Source organism: Gekko japonicus, unplaced genomic scaffold, assembly GCF_001447785.1.
Source record: "Gekko japonicus isolate JY-2015 unplaced genomic scaffold, Gekko_japonicus_V1.1 scaffold31, whole genome shotgun sequence".
Taxonomy (NCBI): Eukaryota; Metazoa; Chordata; class Lepidosauria; order Squamata; family Gekkonidae; genus Gekko; species Gekko japonicus.
This window is the reverse complement of record NW_015161404.1, coordinates 289,457-313,129: the sequence shown is the minus strand read 5'-3', so window position 1 is coordinate 313,129 and position 23,673 is coordinate 289,457. Positions and strand designations below refer to the sequence as shown.

At 41.6% G+C, this 23,673-nt stretch overlaps 1 protein-coding gene across 1 annotated transcript in view; it reads left to right on the top strand.

Annotated features, from left to right (window-relative positions):
• PGM5 (phosphoglucomutase 5) overlaps positions 1 to 23,673 on the top strand; it is a 68,097-nt gene that overhangs the window by 18,457 nt on the left and 25,967 nt on the right. Inside the window, exons 5-7 of the mRNA XM_015426096.1 lie at positions 645 to 835; positions 2,450 to 2,604; positions 19,869 to 19,984. Coding sequence (XP_015281582.1) covers positions 645 to 835; positions 2,450 to 2,604; positions 19,869 to 19,984 — 462 coding nt within the window. The remainder of the gene's footprint in view (positions 1 to 644; positions 836 to 2,449; positions 2,605 to 19,868; positions 19,985 to 23,673) is intronic.

The following is a 23,673-nucleotide window of genomic DNA, read 5'->3' as shown; positions in this document are numbered from 1 at the left end:
ATCTGATAGAGGATAACTTTTCAGGCTGGCAGTAGAAAGGTTGCATTGATCTGACCATGATGGAGGGCACCTGTGCCACAAGGGGCATAAATAATATTTATAAGACTGTAATGTCCAGAAGTACGGGCAATTTTAAAATAAGGGGTGTGTCTTAAAAATAAAGCCCATCTGGCAATCATTAGAAAATGTCTGCAGTCTGTTTTCAGTGAGAATCGATACAAATGTGTTTGAATACATTTTTTGTTGTTGTTAAAAGGCAGGTCAGAGTGCAGTCACATTAAAGTGCCTGCATGTCAAGAGCTTTCCATGTACAGACACTTCTAAACATGCAGTGCTGCATATTCAGCAAAGATTATACTATGTGCCTCTCTGCAGCCTGGAGCAAATGGCTTCTGTGAAAGAACTGATGTTGAATAAGACTGAGAGACTCCATTTAGTGAAACTATGTAGACATATCCATAGATTCCTCTGGTACTAGCCTTTTCAAATAGAGACCTTACTCTCATTCAAAAGATGCATGTATGCTTTGTTCTGAACTTTTCCTGGCCATTAGTGGTGATCATAAAATGTTTGTGTGTTATACAAATATAAAGATACAAAGTGTGTGCACTGTCTTGTAACTGGAGGGTAAATTTATTTTGCAGTGATGGGCCCCTATGTCCGAAGAATCCTTTGTGATGAATTAGGAGCTCCTGCTAATTCTGCAGTGGACTGTGTTCCTCTGGAGGATTTTGGAGGCCAGTATCCTGACCCAAACCTGACATATGCAGCTTCTTTACTGGAGGCAATGAAAGGAGGAGAGTATAGATTTGGAGCGGCTTTTGATGCAGATGGAGTAAGTATTTGGGAAAGGGTGGATCTGGTGGTTAAAAGTATCTCTCTGTTAGTTTAGCCATGATATTCAGAGGGAGGCTTTTAAAAGAATGCCCAGTTTTCATTTATGTTCAGAAGGAAAGAATTGTCAAGCTATCATTTGTGTCCTTGAAAAATCTATATTTTATTCATGACAGGCCCAGTTTTTCAAGTATTACCCAGTATTGAATTTGCTGTTATTTAAAGTTTCAAATGATGTTGTTTCATTTACTTTAGAAGGCAAACTTAAAGCTTTTGAAACTACAAGTTAAAACTACAAACCAGCTCTCAGTACTGGGTAAATGAGGCTTGTTTCATGTAGGACAATATTTTCCAGACAACACTTCACTGTGCACTGACTTATTAAAGCACTGTGTACATAGAATCCCACCTGTAATTTGCCATGTATGATGGATACATATGCATCTGTTTTGTTATTATCAAGTTGGAGTTTTGGGGAAGGGAGTAACAAGCTGTATAACAGGAGCAATGGTACATAAACATTTCAGGGGAAAACAGTTCCCTGGAAGCTTCTTCTTCTTACATTCTTCATCGGGAAGTTTCAAACAGGCAAGTTTTGAACAGTTCTGTGTAACTATGAGTGCTAGATGCCTTTTTTAATGAAAAAAACCAATAAATAAAGGTTATGGGCTTGCACAAATATAGTTTCAAAGGGTAGCCATGTTGGTATGCAGCAGAAGAGCTAGATTTGAGTCTAGTAGCACAAGATTTTAAAGCGTTTGAGCTCTGACTCTTGAAAGTTTATATCCCAAAAATTCTTGCTTGTCTCTAAGGTACTACTGGACTAAAATCTAGCTCTTTTACACAAATATATATTTTTTTAATTCAGGAAACCAAGGAGCTTGTAAAGATGTTACTTTTTGGGGGGTACACTTTATTCTTTTTGTGAGCAGTAGAAATTTTCTAGGTTGTGATTCATTGCAGGGAACCCAATAATGCCACCATAATTTAGTATTGTTGGTTAAAGGAAATTGCCCCCCCAAACTAGCTTCTTTACCTTCCTTTTGCAAAACAGTACAGTGAAGGAGTAATTATTACCTGTCACATCGTGCCTTATGATTATGCCACGTATCAGGCAGGTTTTCCTCTTTCTGTGCAGGACTCAAAACAGGTAGAAAAGGAACTCTGAACAGCCTCATTCCTGGCTGTTAAGTGGGGAAGTAAGGAGTTAGGTCTCAATCTTATTTCATGGGCTCTGACTAAAATATATTAATAACAGATCTTCTGTTAAGTATTCATTAGTCTTTTTAGTCTGGTCTAGCACAGCGGTGAAACTGAGCCCCAGTAAAAAAAATACCCGTCAAGACAGGGAGAGGGAGAGACAGGCAGTTATAATTCCCCATGAGCTCTGGGTCGGGTCTAATCAGTGAAAAGATTATTTTTACAGGAAATACATGTACATGTATCTTAGTGCCACGAGACAGGCTGGAGCCAAGGAGCAATCATGGTCTCCCTTTGCTGGACTGACGGGGAGACAAAGCACAACATGGAAATGATATATTTTTACAGTGGTGTTGTGGCTGAACTCCTCTACTTAATTTATGCCTCCACCCCTGTGCTTTCTTTTCTGTTCCAGGACCGCTATATGATCTTGGGTCAAAATGGATTTTTTGTGAACCCTTCCGATTCACTGGCCATCATTGCTGCCAATCTCCATTGCATTCCATATTTCTCTCAGATGCCTGTGCGAGGCTTTGGTAGGAGCATGCCTACCAGTACTGCACTGGACAGGTAAAAGGGGCAGAAGATTCATTGGTATAGATAATTTCCTAGTGATAGATCTCGGGATACGAGACTGCAGTGTTCAATTTTATTGATTAGCGCATTGGTTGTTTTGACCCCCTCCCCTGAATCTTGCCACTCATCAGAGTTATAACCACAGTGTTATGCATGTGACAGAGCAACAATGTTAGCCACCCTGTCATTCTCTTCATCTTAAGCGGAAGAGATAGTCTTCTCCCCTCTAGTCTCTCTTATCTGAGGCAGCTTTGCTGTGAATTCTAAAGATGTCACTCTCTAGTTAATTCATTGTGCAAACATTTCCTCTCATGGCAATGTTGCTGCCAGTACTCTGGTTCACCAGAAGGGCAGTCTCTAAGCACTTCAGCACTTTTCAACACATCCAGTGTATATTGTCTTGTCATACAAGCCAGTGTTTTTAACGTGCCAGTTTTAGCAACATTTGTGAAGGAATATGGTTTATTACTAAAGCAGTTTGACCCAGGTGATTAGGAGAGATCCCCTCCATATTACTAAAGCAGTTTGACCCAGGTGATTTGGGGCGGGGAAGTTACCTCTGACTGTCATTTGACTGAGGATTGTTTCTTCTTTAAGCAAATATATAGGAAGGTCTAAATTTCTTTTGGATGTTAACTTTTCATTCTGGGCTTGTAACTAGAGTAGCTATTTGTGGTGATGGAGGAGAGTTCTACGGATGCCATGGACAACCAAAAAAACAAATAAGTGGGTCCTAGACCAAATCAAGCCTGAAGCTAAAATGGTTAAACTGAGGCTATTGTACTTTGGTCACCTTATGAGAAGACAAGAGTCACTGGAAAAGACAATAATGCTAGAAAAAGTTGAAGGCAGCGGGAAAAGAGGAAGACCCAACATGAGATGGGTTGACTCAATAAAGGAAGCCACAGCCCACAGTTTGCAAGACCTGAGAATGGCTGCTGATGATAGACAGTTTGGAGAACTTTAATTCATAGAGTTGCCATTAGTCTAAAGCGACTTGACAGCACTTCACACACACATATAAAACTAGAGAGGTAGTGATGAGTAAGCTAGAGCAATGGTTCCCAACCTTTTTGGTATGGTAACAAGTCGAAATTTATTTGGTACAATGATACACTTAAAAAAACCAGAACAGAGCATGCCCAAATCAATAAAACTGCAGAAACCTGGGACCCACTTTCACAGGATTCTTGACTCACCTTTGGTTTGGGACCCACAGGTTTTGAAACTCTGAGTTGGACATGTCTTCTTCACCCAAAGAGTAATTAACTCATGGAATTGACTGCCACAGGAAGTGGTGGTGGCTACAAGCATAGACAGCTCCAAGAGGGGACTGGATAAACATATGGAACAGAGGTCCATCAGTGGCTGTTAGCCACAAGGTATAGGTGGAATGTCTGGGGCAGTGATGCTCTGTATTCTTGGTTCTTGGGGAGCAAGAGTGGGAGGTCTTCTGGAGTTTTGGCCTTGCTGCTGGACCTTCTGATGGCACCTGGGTTTTGATAATTGAGTGACACAGAGTGGTAGTCTGGATGGGCCACTGGCCTGATCCAACATGGTTTTCTTATGTTCTCTTATGAGTCAAGGCTGACTCCTTTCTGCTGCTTTTGACGTTGTACTTGGGGTGATTTGATGACTCATCCAAAGTTTGCTTAGATACCCAACTGGAAAAGCCAAGTGTACTTCCAGTGGCTGGTCTGCAGTCATATTATTTCAGCTTGTAATGATGAGTATGTTCCTTCACACTATCAGCTCAACAGTCCATATTTCTTATTCATACAGAATTTTCTTTTCTTCTTAAGGTTAGTTTTCAGCCAAGCATATTAATGGCTATATTCTTTGAGCCAAGAACTCTCCATAGATAGCAGCTGCAAATGAATAATGTGTCAAAGATAAGGGATAATATTTGGAGGTTGAAGCTGTTCTTAGATACAGGAGCAGGCACTATTTCTTCTTCATGTTAGTTTTAATTTTAATCCAGAGCAGCCAGAAGTTATCTATAGAGTACTGATAGCGCTAAGCTTTCTCAGAGGTAAGCTTTCTCAAACCAATGTAGGATGAATTTGCTGTAAAAACTCTGGTGCCAGGACAGAGTTCTAGTGACTTCACGTGTCTTTTTCTTTGGCTGCATGGCCAGTAAACGAGGAATAGCATAAGTGCTATTGAACCAAGATGAGGTAGCAGAGTGTTACATTTAGAACAGGGAAAATGTAAGGTGCCATGGAGACTCAAACCTAGAAGCTGGGTCAGCAGCTCTGTGTGCCAGCTGAGCTGCCTGCCTTCAAGAGCAAGCTGCTGGGCCAATCTCCCCTACACCATGGTTCCCTCCTAAAGGTGGCCAGCTGAGGAAGCACACCCCACCTGGAGGGATCCAGTGAGGGTTTCTGGGATCAGCAGAATGAAGGGTCTGATAAGACCTAGCCTGGTGGTATAAAACTGCTGCCTTCAGCTGAAGCAATGTGCCTGTGATGTGAAGACTGCTTACTCTGGCAATCCTGGTTCCTGATATGTGCTAGTTTGACTTCCTACCATGCCTTTCTTCTGGACTATCTTGTAGATTCTGGCTCCTTGCCTCACCTCAGCTACAGTTTTGCCGAGCCTAGGACCTCGACTGAATAATGACTTCTGGCCTGACCCTGACTTTCATTCTGCAGTGGGCACCACAGACCTTTTGTCTTTCTTTGACCTTGTGGCTTGAGTTTGGACTTTCCTTCCTGACCAGTTGTGTACCTCAGCACCTGAGAGTGTGCTCCGTCCCTTCTTACACTTATCTGGGCTAACAGAAACAAGTATATGTTGGAGATGTACCCAATATGGATTGGTACCCTGCAATTAGAGAACCAGAATGAGGCCTCTCCCCCAAGTCCCATCCAAGGTACCCCATTCAGCCGCCTGCGTGATGTGATGGCACTTGTTCCAGAGTGTATCTTACTGATATACTGAAAGTGGGATTGGTTCTCAGTCTTGGTTCTCAGCCTACTCACTAGAGAAGCTTTGGTCTGAGGTACTGCCCTGGTTGAACAGGACTATCCAGGGATTGCCAGCTGGGTTTCATTCTTGAATGTGTTAACCAAACTGTTTGAAGATTCCTCCCACAAAACTGATGCTGCAGGGACTGCTCTTCGAAAACTCAGCCTGTCCTTCAGATCATCTCCCATGTATATTGCATAGTTCTGGGTTTTGTCTCTGGATTGGAGTAATAGCTACCTCCTACACTAGTTCTGACTGGATCTCTGGGAAGTACTAAAGAACGAGCTGGCTTGTGTTTCCACATTGATGCACAGTTTCATGAACACTGTGTAGAGCCTAAAAGGGGGATGTCAAATAAGGATGATGAGATCTGATGGGGGTGCCCCATCTGGGCAGCATGACTGAAGCTGTATCTGGAACCCCTCCAAGAACTCCCAGATAATGACCTCAGTTGCAGTTCCTGCTTGAGCTCCCCAGTCCAAGCAAGCATTGCCAGCCCAGTGGGTTTTGGTTCGGAGACCAGAGGCAGTTTTATAGATTTTGCCACAGCCCAAACGTTAGGGACAGCAGTCCCAACAACAACAACAACAAAAGTACCCTAATGGAAACAGTGGATGGCTCTCCTTTTACATTTCGCTCAGGAAATCCTGCTGTTAGTAGCCTATATGGAGGACAGCAGGGACTTCTGTAATGTAGCCAAATCAGCTGTCATTTTGCGGTAATCTTGGAGATGGCCTGGCTTGCCTGTCGTAACCCCTGTATTTTGTAGTCCCAGAAGATCATGAATTTCCCATCAGATTATGGCCAGGCTCTTTGCTTTCAGTCTCTCTTAGTAAAAGAAACTGCAGCAGTAACCTCTCTACTGCAGTCTGCTCTGTAGCCTCACTTCCATTTCCCAAGAGCTCTCAGATCCTTCACTGCCTGAGAAGTATTGGGGCTTATGGGGAATGTTTGAGAAATTAAATAAAGATTTGCTACTACCCCAGTGACCCTATGACTGCCTGTGCAAGGATCTCATACAGTGATATTTACTAAAGTAAAGCAGAGGTAGAATTGGGGCCCTATTTAGGAAAACCTGGAAAAACACCAAGCAGTCCCTGACATCAGCTGGGCTCACTCTATTTTGTTTTGTTTTTATGAAAAAGGATGGGTCTTTTTGGTTATGTGTGGCTATAAAGAACTGAATAAGATTACCATATCATAATTGTTACCCCTTGGCCTCTGATTGCAGAGCTGCCGGTTGGGTATGAACTACACAGATATTCACTAATCTAGACTTGTGGGGGGAGGGAAAGGAGATGGTGTTGCTATAAAATGATCCATAACTAGGATCAGAAAACTGGCTTCTGTACCTGACATGGACAGTTTGAATGTTTGGTCATGCCGTTCAGCCTAACCAATGCTTGGTCACCTTCCAGCACTCCATTAATGATGACCTATGGAACATCCAGGTTATTATGTGGCTGCCTAATTGGACTACATCCTGATATTTTCCAAGGAACAGGCATAACACTCATGTTTGAGAAGTCCTAGGCTGCCTATGACAATGTGGGTTATATGCCAGTCGATAAGTGTTCGTTTGGCCATTCCAGGATGGAATTCCTGGACTTCATCTTGTCAATAAATGGTCTCTGGTAACTGCAACTCCCTAACATCAGTGACCTCTACTGTTTCATAGGCTTGCCAGCTTCCATGGGAGATTTATTCCCCATTTTTCTCAAATAGTGCCATGCTATGGAAACCAAGGGTGTTCTCATGGATACCTGAGATAGAAGCCTTTGACCACTTGAAGGAAGCCCCATGTTAGGGTTTTGAGTCCCTGTGATGTCCAACAGTCTCCCTAGTCTATTACCCTATCCTTGTTTAATGGTTCTTATACTATCCCTTCTTCTATGGCCTTGTGAGTCCCTGTGATGTCCAACAGTCTCCCTGGTCTATTACCCCATCCTTGTTTAATGGTTATACTATCCCTTCTTCTATGGCCTTCAATCTCAAAGAATTAAATTATTAGCATTATTAGGACTCTGCCTAGTATATAGTATTAAGGTTACTACCTTTTCTTGTAGCTGTTGATGCTCTGGTTAGTGAATATAATTTTTAATATTAGTAATAACAGCGTCAGTGACAGTTTAAAAACTGCTGGTTATGTCCAAGGTGCTATTTCTTACAGATGGACCTAAACCTGCATTCAGTCTTAAAAACACTTTCTTATACACCATAACTACTCCTGTAATCTACAGTGGAGTTTATTTTAAAAATACTCCAGAGAGAAGTAAATACTAAAGGTATACTACTTGGAGGAGTCCTAATAATTCTGGTGAATTAAAATTGGATGTAAGAGGCTGTGTATATGATAAATAAGGAAACATTTTCCCCCTCTGATCTTTCCCACTCGTGTTTCATGTAAATTTTTCAGTTACAGCTTTAAGAATTGTGCAACCTCTCCTTCTGAAAAATATTTCTTAGACAAGAAGCAAAACTAACTTTTTGTTATTGTAGATTACTGTGCTTATCTTTGTATTTCTTGATGTCCAGGAGTTACTTAAGTTAGTGATTCCTGTTGCTGTTGGAAGCAGGAACCATTTATAAGCAGAAGTCTTCTGGGGGACTCAATTTCACTATTCAGGAAAGGATCCTAGAAAGGAAATTGACTAGAAAGGAGGATTGTTACAAGGATGAGTTCAGGGTTTCCTCCTTGAGCAGGATCACTGGTAGGATGGGGTTTAGATGTTCTGCTGGTTGAAAAATCACGTTGAGACACCCACTGAGATAAGTTTGTTGGTGAAAAAGTTCTTAGTGTAACATTATATGGAAAGCTGCATGCTAAGTGAGTGTCTTTTATAATTAGATACTTTTGGCCTTCAGCAGCAAAACCTGTAATTAGAGCTGTCATCAGAACCGTGTATTTTTGACACTATGGATCTTGAACTTGATAGTTTTCAGAAGTGTCTGACTCATCACAGCAAATAGTTTTTCCACTTCTGTCTTTGTTGCAACTATTCATATTTATTATGAATCCATATCCATACTGAGTGAACTGTGTATTAATTTGACCTGTGTATAGTAATGTAACACATCTTGTGCTGTATCTTGCATTGCTTGACCTCTTGGGCTCACTTTTTAAAAAATATTGCTTGTCTTTTTCTTTTTTATGTCCTTTGGGCTCATGAAGTGAGTATTTTATGCATGAGATGAAGTAGGATGGGGTTCCCAACATGGTGCCTGTGGCACCGCAGCACAAGGATCTTCACTGTGTGACTGACGATGAGCTGCGGTAGCCATTTTGTGGCTGGCTCCAACTTCTGTGGCAGCTGTTTTGTGTTGATGTTTTATGGCTGTGCCCACCATGCTGTTTCAGAAGTCCAAAAGGGCTGTGGCCCATAAATACCTTTGTCAAAATATATTTGTAGATGAGGCAAAACTATCAAGATATTTTTATCTGTGATCATAAGGACACTTTCCTAGGATTAAGCCATGCTGAATAACATGGGGTTTACTTCTGAGTAGACCTTCTAGGGATTGCTCCATTTATGTTCTCTCTAGGGAATAACAGTTAATGCAGATGCATAACTAAAAAGCCGCTCTGGCTTTTTGTTTTTTCCCCCAATCATGAATATTGCTGACAAAATAAGGAGTCGTCACAAGATATGGTTTTGAGAATGGCATTCTCTGACTGCTAAACCTGAGTTGGTAAAGAAGTCAAATCCTTCAGTACATGGGAACAGTCTCTGTGCTGCAGAATGCAAGGGAAGGAGCCTGTCAACGCAATGTTGTCCTGGAACAGGTCCAGTGCACTTGATGAGTTTGCTGTACAATCTGTGAACATTGTAAATGGTGGAATTTATGAGCCATGGGTCCCCAGCCTGTTGTTGTCCCTTTCATTGATGGGTTAGAAATATTCTGATCTCAACTAAGCACTAAAAAAAAATCCCAACTCCATTGACCTGGATGGCTCAAGATAACCTTTAAACATGTTGAACAATTTTCATGCTGCACAGCACTCTGCAGGATTCCTGGGGAGAGTGTGGAAAATTCAGGCACCAAAATTATTGTTGATGTACACTGTATGTGTGTGCAGTTTCACACAATAGGAAGTAAGAGCTAGGAGCCAAGTGCTTTTGTTATTAGAAAGCTGCTGCCCCATCACAAATCTCTTTCTTTGTCAGAAATGCTTGAATTTTCTAGTTGTGTTTTTTTTTTTGCCCATATCAGCATACATTGTGTCTGGCTTTGATCTGAAGAAGTTATATGCATAATGGTTTGCAAGCTGCTTACACTGGTTTTAGAGCATTTCCAAAGGGTTTTTGGAGGAAAATATGAGCATGAGATGTCTTCCTTTGTAGAAAAATATCCTTCCAAACATTCACTTCTGTAGAATTTTGTGGGGAAATCCTACACTCATACCTTCTGCTACTGGAATTCAAACTGGTCGATAAAAGGAAATAAACTTTATTTATGCTTCCTGGAGCTATTTGGAAGAAGAAGCAGAAATGTGAAATGATTGTATTTATTAGCTAAGATCTGAACAGCAGTAGTACGTTATTGCAAAAGATGTGGTTCTGCATGTGGTTTATTTTTAGATGGGCTGTTCCTTGCACATCATTTTAAATTGCTTTTGTGAAAAGTAATGTTCAATAATTTTGTCATTTAGCACTTAGAGGAATGGCAGGAACCAAAGAGCAAGTGTCTGAAAGGGCTTACTGGGACGTGTTGTTCTGAAATTGGGCCATTTAAAGGTGTAGAGTAATGCTTTGCTGCCCTGACCTGGATGGCCCAGGCTAGCCTGATCTTGTCAGATCTCAGACGTTTAGCAGAGCTGAAATTGCAAGAAGCAGCACCTGCATGCTGAAATGTTAAGAGGAATTCAGATAGCAGTTTGGTGGTTTAGGAAGCATCTTTTGGAAAGGCAGTCATGGGGCGAAATAGGGTGCATCTATAAAGCTTTGGAGCCTAGCCATGGTTTCTTTATATTACATATAGTGTAATTGTTTTCCTGAACTAATATTTTCTTAACAGAGCAGTTAATACATATTTCTGTGTCTTTGCTTAGTCCTTTGGGTCTGCTTTGCTTTTTCTTCCTTTGAAACCTTCAATACAGGAACAGCCCAACTTGTAATGGAGAGGGAGGAGACACTATTTGATAGCTCTTTTGGCACAGCAATAGTTTTCCATGACTTCAGGGGCTCCATTGAAGGAAAGTAAGTTTAAAATGTTCCAGAAACTAATTAACAAAATGACACAGTTTTAAAGTACATTATTAGCAAGCAATGATTAGGTCAAGATATCCAGTACAAATCTTCTAGGTATGACAGTAGCTCTGTGTGCTTTTGAATTCCTTGTGCCTTTTCTTCCCAAGTGGCTTACTCTTGGCCAGGGTTGCTTCTGGAATTAGAGCCCCAGCTGGGGGCGGGATTCCTGCAGAGAATGCAAGGAGATATACGACAGGCAGAGGGAAAGGCTCTGCCCTTCTCTCATTCATGTATCCCCTTTGCTTTTAAAATCAGGCACCACTCTGTCCTTTTTCTATGTCATTGTGGCAGGTCTGTGTTGAAGGATTTGGAACTGGCACTACTGGGTCTAGTTCAGCCCATAATCTTCCCTGTGATCCCAAGCACTAACCAATTTCAGTTGTTGATTCTATCTGTCAACCAGTAGGAGGCATGTTTTCCCACTGCTTGAGCAGAACCAAGCTATATGAAGCTAGTGCTTGGGAGGGGGGATTGGGCGGGGACAAGGAGCAAGAGGACTCCAGATTTACTCATATTAGAGCTTGTAGGAGAAGATTATACATCTGCCTCTGTCACTCTGTCACAGGAGGAAAAGGGATTCCTTTTTGTTGGATTTTTATTGAAAGCACATACATCTTATCAATTTGTATAATATGGTGTGTGAAATAAAACTCACAGTTGGAAGCAACATTGAGAATTGTTGGCAGAAATCTTGCAAATTAGTATGTGAGGTGTCTGAAACCATTTGTTCTGCAGACATCTGTGTTAAAACCAAGGCGTTGGACTAGATTTTCTTTGTTGCTTCCAGCTCTGTTATATTTTATCCTTCCCAGTTGTTTTAGAAACCTATTTGTCATTTTATATCTTAGCTCTCTGAAACATCCCTGGTTATCTGTTTAAGGAGGACCATTCCACTGCTATTCGGTTCATAAATTAAAGACAATGGAAATAGCATCTGTAACACTTTACCATATATGGGGGATTGGCAATTGTTTGGTTTCACTCTCCGTATATACACTTGATGCCTTTTAAGGGAACACTGCATACAGAGTGAAAATATCCAGAAGCCAAGCATCTATTTCATAGAGCTGCCACTGTTACAGCATTAGGGTTTAATAGGGTCAGATGAGAAGTACAGGCACCAGAGTTTAACGCTTAGAACTGGGTGGAGGAAGGGGGAGTTCAGCAAGTTGTTTGCATAATTTGGAAGTCTTCTAAAATCAGAAGAGCTTGTGAAAAATGTTGTCTGAATTCTGGCATATATTGTGTCTTCCTCATTTAGTTCATATTTGCATTGTTTACAAATTCCTGACATTTCAGGATATTGCAGAAGAGGCTGGTGTGTGGCTGATTTTATAACAATTCCCTTTCTTGAAGGATTTTACTAGAAATAGGAGACTAGGGCTGCAGTTTGCATACATAATAGTGAAAATAAACACAGTATGCCTTATTAAATATACACGGACTGAAGTAACAGCCCAATATCTTGTGGACATCCACTCACAATGGCTGTTCTATCTGCCGATGCAGACCTTTTATTTTACCTTGTGAAATGTAAAGTGAACACAGAGAAGTTTGCTGTGCCCTGAATCTTGTTGTGGAGACCTGGTAACCAAAGGTAAGTTGCACATCTGTGTGGCCAAAGTAAATCTCTACAGCACTAGAGAGCTGCTTACCCACTGTCTCATAGTGAAAGGAACTCAAAAACTGGAAGATAGTGGAACTCCTGAAATAAAAACATTTGACACTGTTCATGTTTTCTTCCTTTATCTTATTCTGCTTGGTGAATGTATGAGATAGATAAAAATAGGTGATACAGTGCATTCTTGTGTAATACTTTATGCTGATAAATAGCTACTGGTATAGCTGTAGGCTAAATAAAAGACCATTTCTTATATTTCAGCATATTTTTATTAGAAGGGTATATAAGGCTACTGAAATTTTACTCTTTGCTGCTAAAGTGCTAATAGGGAATTGTCCTGTGCTAACCCAGTAGAATAACGTTAGCCTCCCCCGCATCAGCCACCCATGGTGCTTGTATATCAACTGTCTCCCAAGAGTGGCCGACCTGATACATCGTGATCCATTGCCCCTTCTAGCATGAAGTCGACATACTTTAGTATGCAACCAGTTGCTGAACTGTCGGTTAGGAGACTCAGATTATTATGTAGATTATCTAATGTTTTTACTTATCTTAACACTTCTTAACAATTATTCAATGTTTTAAACTGCTGCTGTATCATATATGATGTAAGCCGCCCTGAGCCTGAATATGAAATTTTGCTCAATTTCTAAAACCAGCTTGCCTTGGGCCCTGTTGAGGCTGCTGTGGTTTTTCTCCCCTGCTCCTCAGGACCAAGTCTAAACCCCTTTAGATTTGTATAATGAAATTACACTATTTTGACTCCAGTCCTTTATGCTTTAGGTAGATTTCATATGCTTACATTTAGAAGGAGGAGGAGGAGGAGGAGGAGATTGGATTTATACCCCGCCCTTCACTACCCAAAGGTGTCTCAGAGCGGCTTACAAACTCCTTTCCCTTCCCCTCCCCACAACAGACACCCTGTGAGGTGGGTGGGGCTGAGAGAACTCTGACACAAACTACTCTTTTTCAAGGACAGCCGTGCCAGAGCTTGTGACTGACCCAAGGTCACATCAGCATGTCTTTTCAGGTATGATCTCTAGACTTCTGCCGTTTGGCAGTTTCAGAGGATAACTGTGATGGTCTGTAGTACAACAGATTTGAGTCTAGTAGCACCTTAGAGACCAACAGGATTTTCAGTGTATAAGCTTTAGAGAGTCAAAGCTCCCTTAGTCAGACATGAGTAAGAATAGAGATCCCTGAGTCTTTGTATCCTAGGCAGAAGGTGGAAGGGTTGTTGTAAAGAATACTTGTAAAGGATGCAAAGGTACTATGCATATTGTAATCAGCTTGGTTACAACAGAGAGAAAATGCTTGGAGGCATAAAATTAGCATCTGTAGTAAGATAAGAATCCTATGTCCCTGTTCAGCCCTGGGGGGTCCATTGTTCTGAACTTGTGAATGAACTCCGGTTCAGTGATCTCACATTGTCATTTCCCCTTGAAGTTTTTTGTTTGAGTACTGCCACTCTTAGATCTGCAATGGAATTACTTGGAAGATTAAAATGGGTTTTTAATGTTGTAGTTTTTAATGTCAGATTTATGTCCATTTATTCTTTTGCTTAGGGATTGACATATTGGTCTAATGTAGAGAGTTGGAAGGGCATTGCTGGTATTTGATGGCATATATAACTTTGGAAGATGAACAAGTGAATGAACCTGAGATGGTATGGCTCATGTTTTTAGGTCCAGTTATTATGTTGTCAGAGTGGATATGGGGACAGAGTTGGCATCTTGGTTTGTTGCAGGCCCCGAGTCCCTGTCCATGTTAGGAAGGGTATTGTTGTGGGTGGGAAGTTGTTTAAGGTCAGGAGGCTGTCTGTGGCAAGAAAAGGTTTGCCTCCCAATGCCTGTGAGAGGGGAGTATCGTTGTCCAGCATAGGTTGTAGATCTTTAATGATGCATTGAACTGGTTTGAGCTGAGAGCTGTATGAGACCACCAGTGGTGTTCTGTTGTTGTTTCATTTGGACCTATCTTGTACAAGGTCCCCCCTTGGTATCATTCTGGCTTCATTAATGTTTCCTTACTACATCAGGTATTGTAAATCCAATAATGTCTGTTGTAGTTCCTGCAGGTGAGAATCTCTGTCTGAGGGATCAGAACAGATATGGCAGTAACAGAGCTTGGCTGTAGACAGTGGATAATGGTGTTTTTAGGATAGTGACTGGAGGCATGTAGATCTGTTTGGTGATCAATAAGTTTCCAGTATAAGGGGTTTTTATGCGTACATTCTATATTTGTACAGTGGTGTCTAGAAAGTGTATTTCCTGCATGGATTGGTTCATGGTCAGGTTGATGGTGAGGTGGAATTTGCTGAAGGCCTGGTGAAATTTCTCCAGTGCTTCTGTCCCATGTGTCCAAATGATGAAAGTGTCATCAGTAAATGTCAGGGACAAGAGAGATGTTAACATATAGGAGCTGAGGAAGCACTGCTCCAGGTTAGCCATAAAAATGTTGGTGTATTGCGGAGCCACGTGGGTGCCCATGGCTGTGCCATTGATCTGAAGGAATAAACACCAAATCTGAAGTAGTTACGAGTGAGAACAAACTGGGAGAGCTTGGTAGTAAGGTTGGCCATGGTGTTGTCAGATATGTTGTTCCTAATAGCTTGTAGTCTGTCCTTGTTGCAGTTGTTGGTGTATTTTGGCAATATTTTTCGTTACAAAGCAAGAAAACGACAGAAAATGGACTCATTTCATTATCTCTATAATATGGACATTAAAGAACAGTGTATTTAGATTGTATTGTGAAAGATAACTGCTTGAATTGCACATAGCCCATTGAACTCCACAAGGCTTCTACGAGTAAATCAAACAACATGTTCCATTCAGTATGTAGCAGCTGGAACTAACCCTTCCTTGGTGCAAACTCCTGTGTGTGAATCTTTTATGTACATATGCAGTATAAACTTTAGAAATAAATTTATGCTGAGAAAGAAGCAGGAAAGCCTAACTGTCATATCTTATACAAGTCTTATACTGAAGCTAATTTTGTGATTCCACATCTGAAATAAATTGCAGTGTTTAGCACTGAAATATTTGTGGTCATGCATGAAAAGAGCCTGTTTGTTTAAATTTGGCTATAACAGAAAGAGACATGGGAACTAACTAACTTGTCAGAAAGCTGAGCTTTGAAAAAGAAAAAAGTGTCTTCCATCTAAACTGTGCTTAACGTATCCTGCTGGTTGCAGTATGGCAAAGTGTAATTCACTATTGTTGCATCTAAATGTGGCTTCTGCAGACTTTGCCCCATTCTGTAGATTTTTTTTTTAACAAAGGGAGATGTAGGGGTGGAATGGATTTCTGAACAGAAGTTTGGTATGTCTCTACATATGTATATATTTCAACATTGTTAATGTAAGCCACAAATACACAAACCCAGATATAACTGAAGGTAATATTTGTTGTCACTCTGAGAAATCTGCGAGGGTCAACTCTTCCCAGATAGTGTTATGGCATGAAGTGTCTGTCTAGATCAGTGCTGTCAAAACATCTGGCCAGTAGGCCGGATCTGGCCCCTGCAGGGCTTCTATCCAGCCTGTAAGCAACTGGCTCTCTGCTGTTTCCTGTTCCTGCTTCCTGCATCGTAGCTCCTTTTGCCCAGTCTCTCCTATTTCCTGCTTTGCAGAGGAGAGAAAGAAAGCCAAGTCAATTGGCTAAGGATTCCTACCCTTCCTTCTCTGGGTGGGAAAGAGCGAGAGAGAGAGAGAAAGAGTAACATGACACTTGGAGAGATTATCCTTTCCAGTTCTAACAAATGGGAGGGAAGCAAACCTAAGAGCGCAACTTGCATTCTTTCTTAGTGGATGGGAGCAAGAGTCCAGTAGCACCTTAACTACTAACAAAATTTGTGGCAGGGCATGAGCTTTCATGAGTCACTGCTCACTTCTTCAGATACAGCTAGAATGTGAGTCCATCTCTCCTTATATCTTGAAGAGTGATTTCAGACACCAAATGACAATAGCAGGCATTGGTAATGAGAGAAGAAACCTAGGTCTCAAATCACTCCAGGAAGGTGCATTGTCTTGAGCTTCATTATCAGTTGCAATTCAGCAGTCTCTCTTCCTAATCTCCCTTTGAAATTTCTTTGTAAGAGAACTACTGTTCTTAGGTCAGCTATCGAATGTCCTGTAAGGTTAACATGTTCCGCCACTGTCATTCCCCCACTGTTTTTTGAATGTTGTGGTTTCTAATAACAGTAGAAAGAGTAAGAGTCCAGTAGCACCTTAAAGACTAACAAAATTTTTGGTAGGGTGTGTGTTTTCGTGAGTCACTGCTCACTTCTTCAAACTTATTTCCATTTATTCTTTGCATCCTTCTGGACTGAATCCTCCTGTACCAAATTGAGACCTAGGTTTCCTGTCTCTACCAGTGTTGCTATCTCCACACCTACTATCCTTCTGCATATCACATCTAATCCAATCACGCCTGCTATTGCCATTTGGCATCTGAAATCATCTTTATAAAGTTTATATCTCCAGTACCTCGTGTTACACTTTATGGCACACATAGCCCGGCCCGACAAAGTGTCCTTTATATCCAATCCAAGCCTCGTAACAAATGAGTTTAACACCTCTGGACTGTAGATATTCAAGATGGCCTTCCCAGTGACTGACTTCTCCTGGCTGTAGTGCTATTCCAGTCCTGAAGTTTACCAATTGTTAGGAATTCCTCTTTTCCCCACCTCCATACCCAGCCTCCCAGTTGTCCATTTGAGATTTTTCTCATTGTCTTGCTCTACATGTTGTTCCAGTTTGTGCTCTCTGATTAGACATTCTCATCGTTGGACTCTGTTCCAGTGATGTAAAGAGTTCAAGATAGGTTGACATATTTATCTGTTGGATAATGAAGTCTCCTTCCTTCCCATTATATAGTTCTCTAGAAATATCATGTGTCAGTAGCTTCAGGAGAATGCATCTAAAATGGTTATAGTCAAGATAAGCTTCTTAACCATGTATTCAGGATCTTCTGTCTAGCCATAAAGGTTAGTACTAATAAAAATAAATAAGAGTAGTGGTCTTCGAGAAAGTATAACCATTCATGTGATGCATAATTTCTCTTGTTGTAGATGACACGGTCTACTACAATAGTCATGTAGACGATTGGTTGTTTTCATTATGTTCTTGTATTGCTCGTTTTGGTGTTGAATTTTAGGGTAAACTTTATATTTTTGTTTTTATTGTATTGTTTTAACTTCGAGTTGACTCATACATTCACAACAGACCTAAGTTCTGGGAGGATAGTGTGGATGCTTATTTAGTTCATTCTAAGCTCAAGCTACCTTCTAAGTCCATCTTTTAGAATCCAGTCTGTATTTGCAAGCCACTTAACTAATTGTGTGTGACTTTGAGTTCACTAGGAATGAATTGTGTGTCAGTGAAGTGCTAGTGTACAGATTGCAGACATTTCAGGCAGTTCTCCCATGCCACCATCAGCAGTTTTTAAAATGTACAGCTGACACCTGGTAAATCAGAAAGTTGGGGGAGATAGAGATACACTGAATACTTTCTCAGTTGTTCTTTTTTAAAGCCTCTCTTGTTGTCTTATAGTCCAGAAAAAAATCAACAATAAATTTATTTTGATCCATTCCATGCTCTAGTCATATAGCAAAAATAAATCCTCTAATTTATTAGATTTAGCAAAAATCTCAGCTTTGTGGGGGAAATAGGAATGGAGGCCTCTACAGTTCCTAGCATATTCTTGAGGACTTCTTCACTCATATGGCATGTAGCTCTTAATGTAAAACAGTTTTGCCTAATGGGAGTTACAATGACAGAGAAAATACACAAACAGGGACACGGCCCTTCCTAAATTGATTTCATTGGGGGAGGGGGTTAAATATGTGATTGTTTTTCAGTGAAAAGGCTTAGCTTTTTAGATAAAAGAAAGTCAGCTCACCATAAAAACAACGCCCAGGCCAGACCGCCGGACCTAGAAACACCAAATTCGGGGAGAGCGCTCCTACCATGGTGTAGATGCTCACTAAAAAGGGATTTTTAGAAATTCAACCCCTAAGTGGGTCAAAAGGGGTAAAACGTGCTCCCCCCATTGATTCCTGTGTGGCTGTCAGGCTGCTGCCTCCTTGCACCCCCCACTCTCTAATTGGTCAGCTGCAGAGCTCAGTTTTCTGAGGTTAAAAAAAAACAGTTACAGGGGACTACAGAGAGCTAATGACAGTTGAGGAAATCAGGAGTGGCCAACCACCTGTGAGGTAAAGCAAAGCTGCTGGCCAGCCTCCCTATGGCTTCAAACATGCTCCCCCCTCCTACACCTGATAGGCAGTTATCTGTCAGGTGCAGCAGCAGTTGCAGGGTGCTTAAAGCCATGAGAGAGCCCACCCCAGCAGTAATGCCTTAGTGATCCTGCCAGCCCTGCCTCCACAGTGGCTTCTAATACTCCTCCCCCTCCTACACTGGACAGGCAGCTGCCTGTCAGGTGTAGGAGAGGAGGTGGGATGCTTACAGCTGCTGGGGAGGTTTGCTCAGCAAGATTACCTTAGCCCTGCTGCTGGCCCAGCCTCCCTGATGCCTTTAAATCCCCCCAACACCAGATAGGCGGGTGTCTGTCAGGTGTAGGAGCAGGACCAGGGTACTTTAATCCATCAGGGATGCCACCCCAGCAAGATCACCTTAGCAATGCTGCTGGCCCAGCCTTTCTGATGGCTTCCAACACACTCCTCCCACCTCCTACACCTAACAGGCGGTTGTCTGTCAGGTGCAGCAGTGGTTGCAGGGTGCTTAAAGCCACATGGGAGCGCGCCCCAGCAGTCTACAGAGAGCTCCTTCAGTAGAGAAAAAAAAGTACGTATGTCTCACTTTTTTTTTTAACACTACAGTCTTTTCCATTAGAATTCCTACAACAAATGTTACATTTCAAACTTTACATCATCAGTATTATAACTGGATTTACGGAAGTTAAATACTATAGTGAAGCACGGGTATCAAGCTAGTCTTAGGATATTTGTAACTGTTGTGACTAGTATTTAACTTGGTTTTCTAACCATAAATCAACCACTTTTAAACTACCACTTTATACCCTTAAATGTATAGTCTTTACATAATGGTGTGGTCTGAATATTTCATCAAGACTGCTGCATTATGTACCAAGCAGGTATGATCAGTGCCTGGATAGATCTTTTGGGAACCTGTGTGTGCTGTTTGAGGAAGTGGAGGAAAGGCAGGATGCAAATTTAATAATCTGTCCTTTGGACACTCTGAAGGCTTCAGTTGGCAGTTTCAAGACTTCTACGTGTCTTCTTTAAGTGATGCCATATAGTTGTCATTGGTTGTGGCAGTTGGTTTTTCCTGCTGTCTGTGTGACAGACATATCTTTTCCCATTCTTGATAGAATAAATTCACAAGCATGTATGAAACAACTGAACCATCCTGATGTTGTGGTGTTCTGTGTTATCTCTCTTAGGGTGGCGAAATCCATGAAAGTTCCTGTGTATGAAACACCATCAGGCTGGAGGTTCTTCTCAAATCTGATGGATTCTGGTCGATGCTCACTCTGTGGAGAAGAAAGCTTTGGCACTGGTGAGACATCATGTACACTGTGTGGCAGACATTATGTCAGATATAATGGCATCAAGCCTATATGAGAACTGCACACTTACGGAGACTGGATATTTTAATGCATAACTACTCATATTATGACTATATAACCCAGTAGCTATATATACTGGCCCATTAGAGTCCCCACAAACCTCTGGGCTTTGTTGCCTATGTTGTGGGGGCGGGGGCTTGTGCCCTTGGCAGGTCACAACATCTGGTCAGTGGGCTACCTTCATTTTGGTGATGAAGATGAAAGCCTCTTTTGTAGGCCTGTTTTAGTCAAAAGCGTGAAAGTCCCCAGACCCTTTACATTCACATATGCCTAAAAATCTGTCAAATGCTGAAGCCCATAAAGAATTACAAACTACACGATATTATCAGAAGAACAAACTGTGAAGTATGTTCCATATTAATTGCTAGATATTTAGGCCTAACTTGTTACTTCCATCTCATAATACCAGAAGTACCACAAGCCTACCATAATGAAGAAAACCCTCTGAATTTAATAAAACTGGTTTGTGGGGTTCGTGCCCCTGCAAACTCCATTGAAAGAGTCTGCAGTCCCTTTAAATGGGGTTTGCAGAAAGCATGAAAAACAGCTGAGCAGCTTGTGCCACCCAGCTGTTTTGGGCTGTCTTGTACAGTCCCTTTAAACTTTAAAGAGACTGCAGAAGACAGCTGGAAAAACAGCTGCAGGGCGGGCAGGCACTCCCCAGCAAGCAGTTGTTTCATGCTGTCATCTGCATGCCTGCCCTCCCACTTCCAGCACCCAGTACTTATTAGCACTGGGACAGTATACAGGGACATAATGCACAGTCTCTATCATCTGGAAATAAATGTAATGACCAGTTGCTCGCGGGCCGGATAAAACCCCTGGACAGGCCAGTTCTGGCCCATGGGCTGTATGTTTGACACCCCTGGTTTAAAGGGACTGCACAAGACAGGCCGAAAGAGCTGCCCGGTGGTGAATGACTTCCCACCACACAGTTGTTTTTTGGGCTGTCTTCTGCAGTCCTTTTAAAGTTTAAAGGGATGGCACAAGTCAGCCAAAACAGCTGAGCCGTGGGGAATGGGAGCTGTTTTTACAGCTTTTCTGGGGAGCAGAAAGCAGGGTTTAAAGGGACTCAGAGTCCCGTTAAACCACTTCTTCATGTTCCATCCATGAACCGCACAAACTGTCCTAAAAGTTCTCAAACTAGGAATCGGACACAATTCGTGACAAATTTTGTTTCATTGTTTGGTTTGAAGCCCATCCATGGTTTCAGTACAATGGCCTGAAGAATATAACTCATACGTTAGCTTCCTAAAAGGATCTTTCTTCTAGATAGATACACACAGACACACTCAAAGCACACATACATTAATTTAACCAAAGCACAAATGTACTCAGTGGACACAGTTTCATTCTTACATTAATATATGGAACAAATATGAACATAATTGAACTGATGTTTGAGTCTCGTTTATGCAGATGGAATCCCTGTGTCTTAGGTTGATCCATGTTGACTCTTCCCTCCCTGCTGTTTTCTTGCAAGGATTTCCCCATTTTCAGGAGAATATGGTTGCTTCCCCACAGAAGTTTTGCTTCAGTTTGACATCCAAGTTACAACAGTGTTTCGTGTTTGTTTGAAGCATCCTCACAATGTCATCCCCTAATAATCTTCCAGTGCAGATCAATAAACCAGAGAATGGGGCCATATCAGGCACTTTTCTACAGATCTGAGAGAATGCCCAGGTTTGTAGAGAAACTAAGGAGGTGGTTTGTTAAAATGCTGAGATCTTGTGATGCTACATTGTGAGATTTTTTAGGAGGATTAGAGGAGCCACCGAAGCTGAGGCGGTGGCATTGCAGGTGGGGGGCGGAGACATTACTCTTGCTCCCCACCATACCACTGATATGGTGGGTGGACTAAAAGGAGAAGGGGAGGGAGGAGTGAGAGTTGCTGCTGTGTCAGTCAGTCAGACTGAGGCAGGGATACTGCACACAGGTGGGCAAGGAGGAGAGGGATCTGCCGCCCTCCCCCACTGCCGTGTGAGCCAGTCAGGCTGAGACAATAGCATTGCAATGGGGGGGAGGTCTCTCGTCACTGCCCTCTCCACAGCTAGTGTTGCAGGATGGCAGTAGCAGGTGAGATGCAGGAAATGCCACTCCTGTATCAGCCACACTGGCACAGGTGGTATTGTTGCAGGTGGGTGGGATGACCACTGAATAGCTGGCCAAGTGGGCAGGGAGAGGATGGGATTCCCCCCCCATAGGTGTCCCCACTTATAATGTTACAGTGCTAGAGTAATCTAACAGTTGCTGATTTTTAAAAGCCAGAAAATGGATCTTCCAGTGATGTGCAGTGAAACAATGGCTGTAGGGGCAGAAACATGAATCTGTTGAGTGGATACTCCATTGCCACTACAGATGTGTTTGTATTTGTAGCAGCTAAACAGAGATCCTTGCTGTGTGGAAGCAGCTGATATTTTAATCACACCAGCTAGTGGGAGGGAAACTCTTATCTCTCTACGTGTTTATGGTATATGGAGATGCTATAAACATGCTCTGTTTATAATCACATGATAGACTAGGACAGATAAGTAAACTCATTCAGTGGAAAACTTTTTTCTTTTCTCCTTTTTGGAGGAGAAGTTCAAACAATGTAAGCATGTACATATGCCATATAGTAAACAATGTTTAGGCTATTTGAAGGATTCCTCCGCTGTTGAAAAGAACAAAGCTACACAAATCCATGGTGGTTTTATTGATCGGTACTTGGATTAAAAGTGTAACTTTTTAACTCTCCTTATTTTAGCATTGTTTCCCTATCCATACACACATATTTGGAAACTGAGCCAGTATAAGGAATAATTCTTTACCTACTTCAAAACAGACCTTGATAGATCTGTGATTTGGTCTTGGAAACTTTATTCAGATTGGCCCCTGAATTACTGCCTTACTCCGTGACTTAAAAAAGAGAGAGAGAGTTGCATCCACAAAACTGCATCTAAACAGTCATTTCAGCAGACATCATTTAAGGGACTGTTCTTAGTTATAACATCTTTTTCTTTTTTGCTCCCCGATGGGGAATTTTTAATTGCATTTTTATTAAAACTACAAACTATAACAGAAATAAGCAAGGGGACTACATTTAAGGGGATAAAGAAAAGATACCCACTACTGACTAAAACCCAAGAGAGGAGATCTTCTAATCAGCTTAAATACACATCTAGTCTTAATCATATTAATCTCATTACAAACTGAGTCACATAGTCTGTTAACTTTTCCCACATCTTAAATTTAACTGATATCAGGAAATACCCCAAAGCATCTCAATTCAAAATTTTTCAAAGGCACAATTCAGAGTCCTTCAGCCTTCACTTCTTCTTGTCCAGTCTCTTCTGCAACTTATAAGGACTTTTAGGAGCTGCTGCCCCTTTCTCAGACAGAGAGTCCTCTCCAGAAGAACCCGAGTCCAGCTCGCCACTGGACTTGCTGTCCCCTTCTTTTTCTTCCTCCTCTGGCCCTCCCAGCTGGACTCTTAAAAATTCTCTTGCTTTCAGAACAGAGTCAATCTTTTCTTTTTTATCCATAAATTTAAAGGTGACGCTTCTGGAATTAACCATCTATATACAATTGAATTTGTTTGAAGAAAAAGAACAAGATCTTTATATTTCTTTCTCCGCTG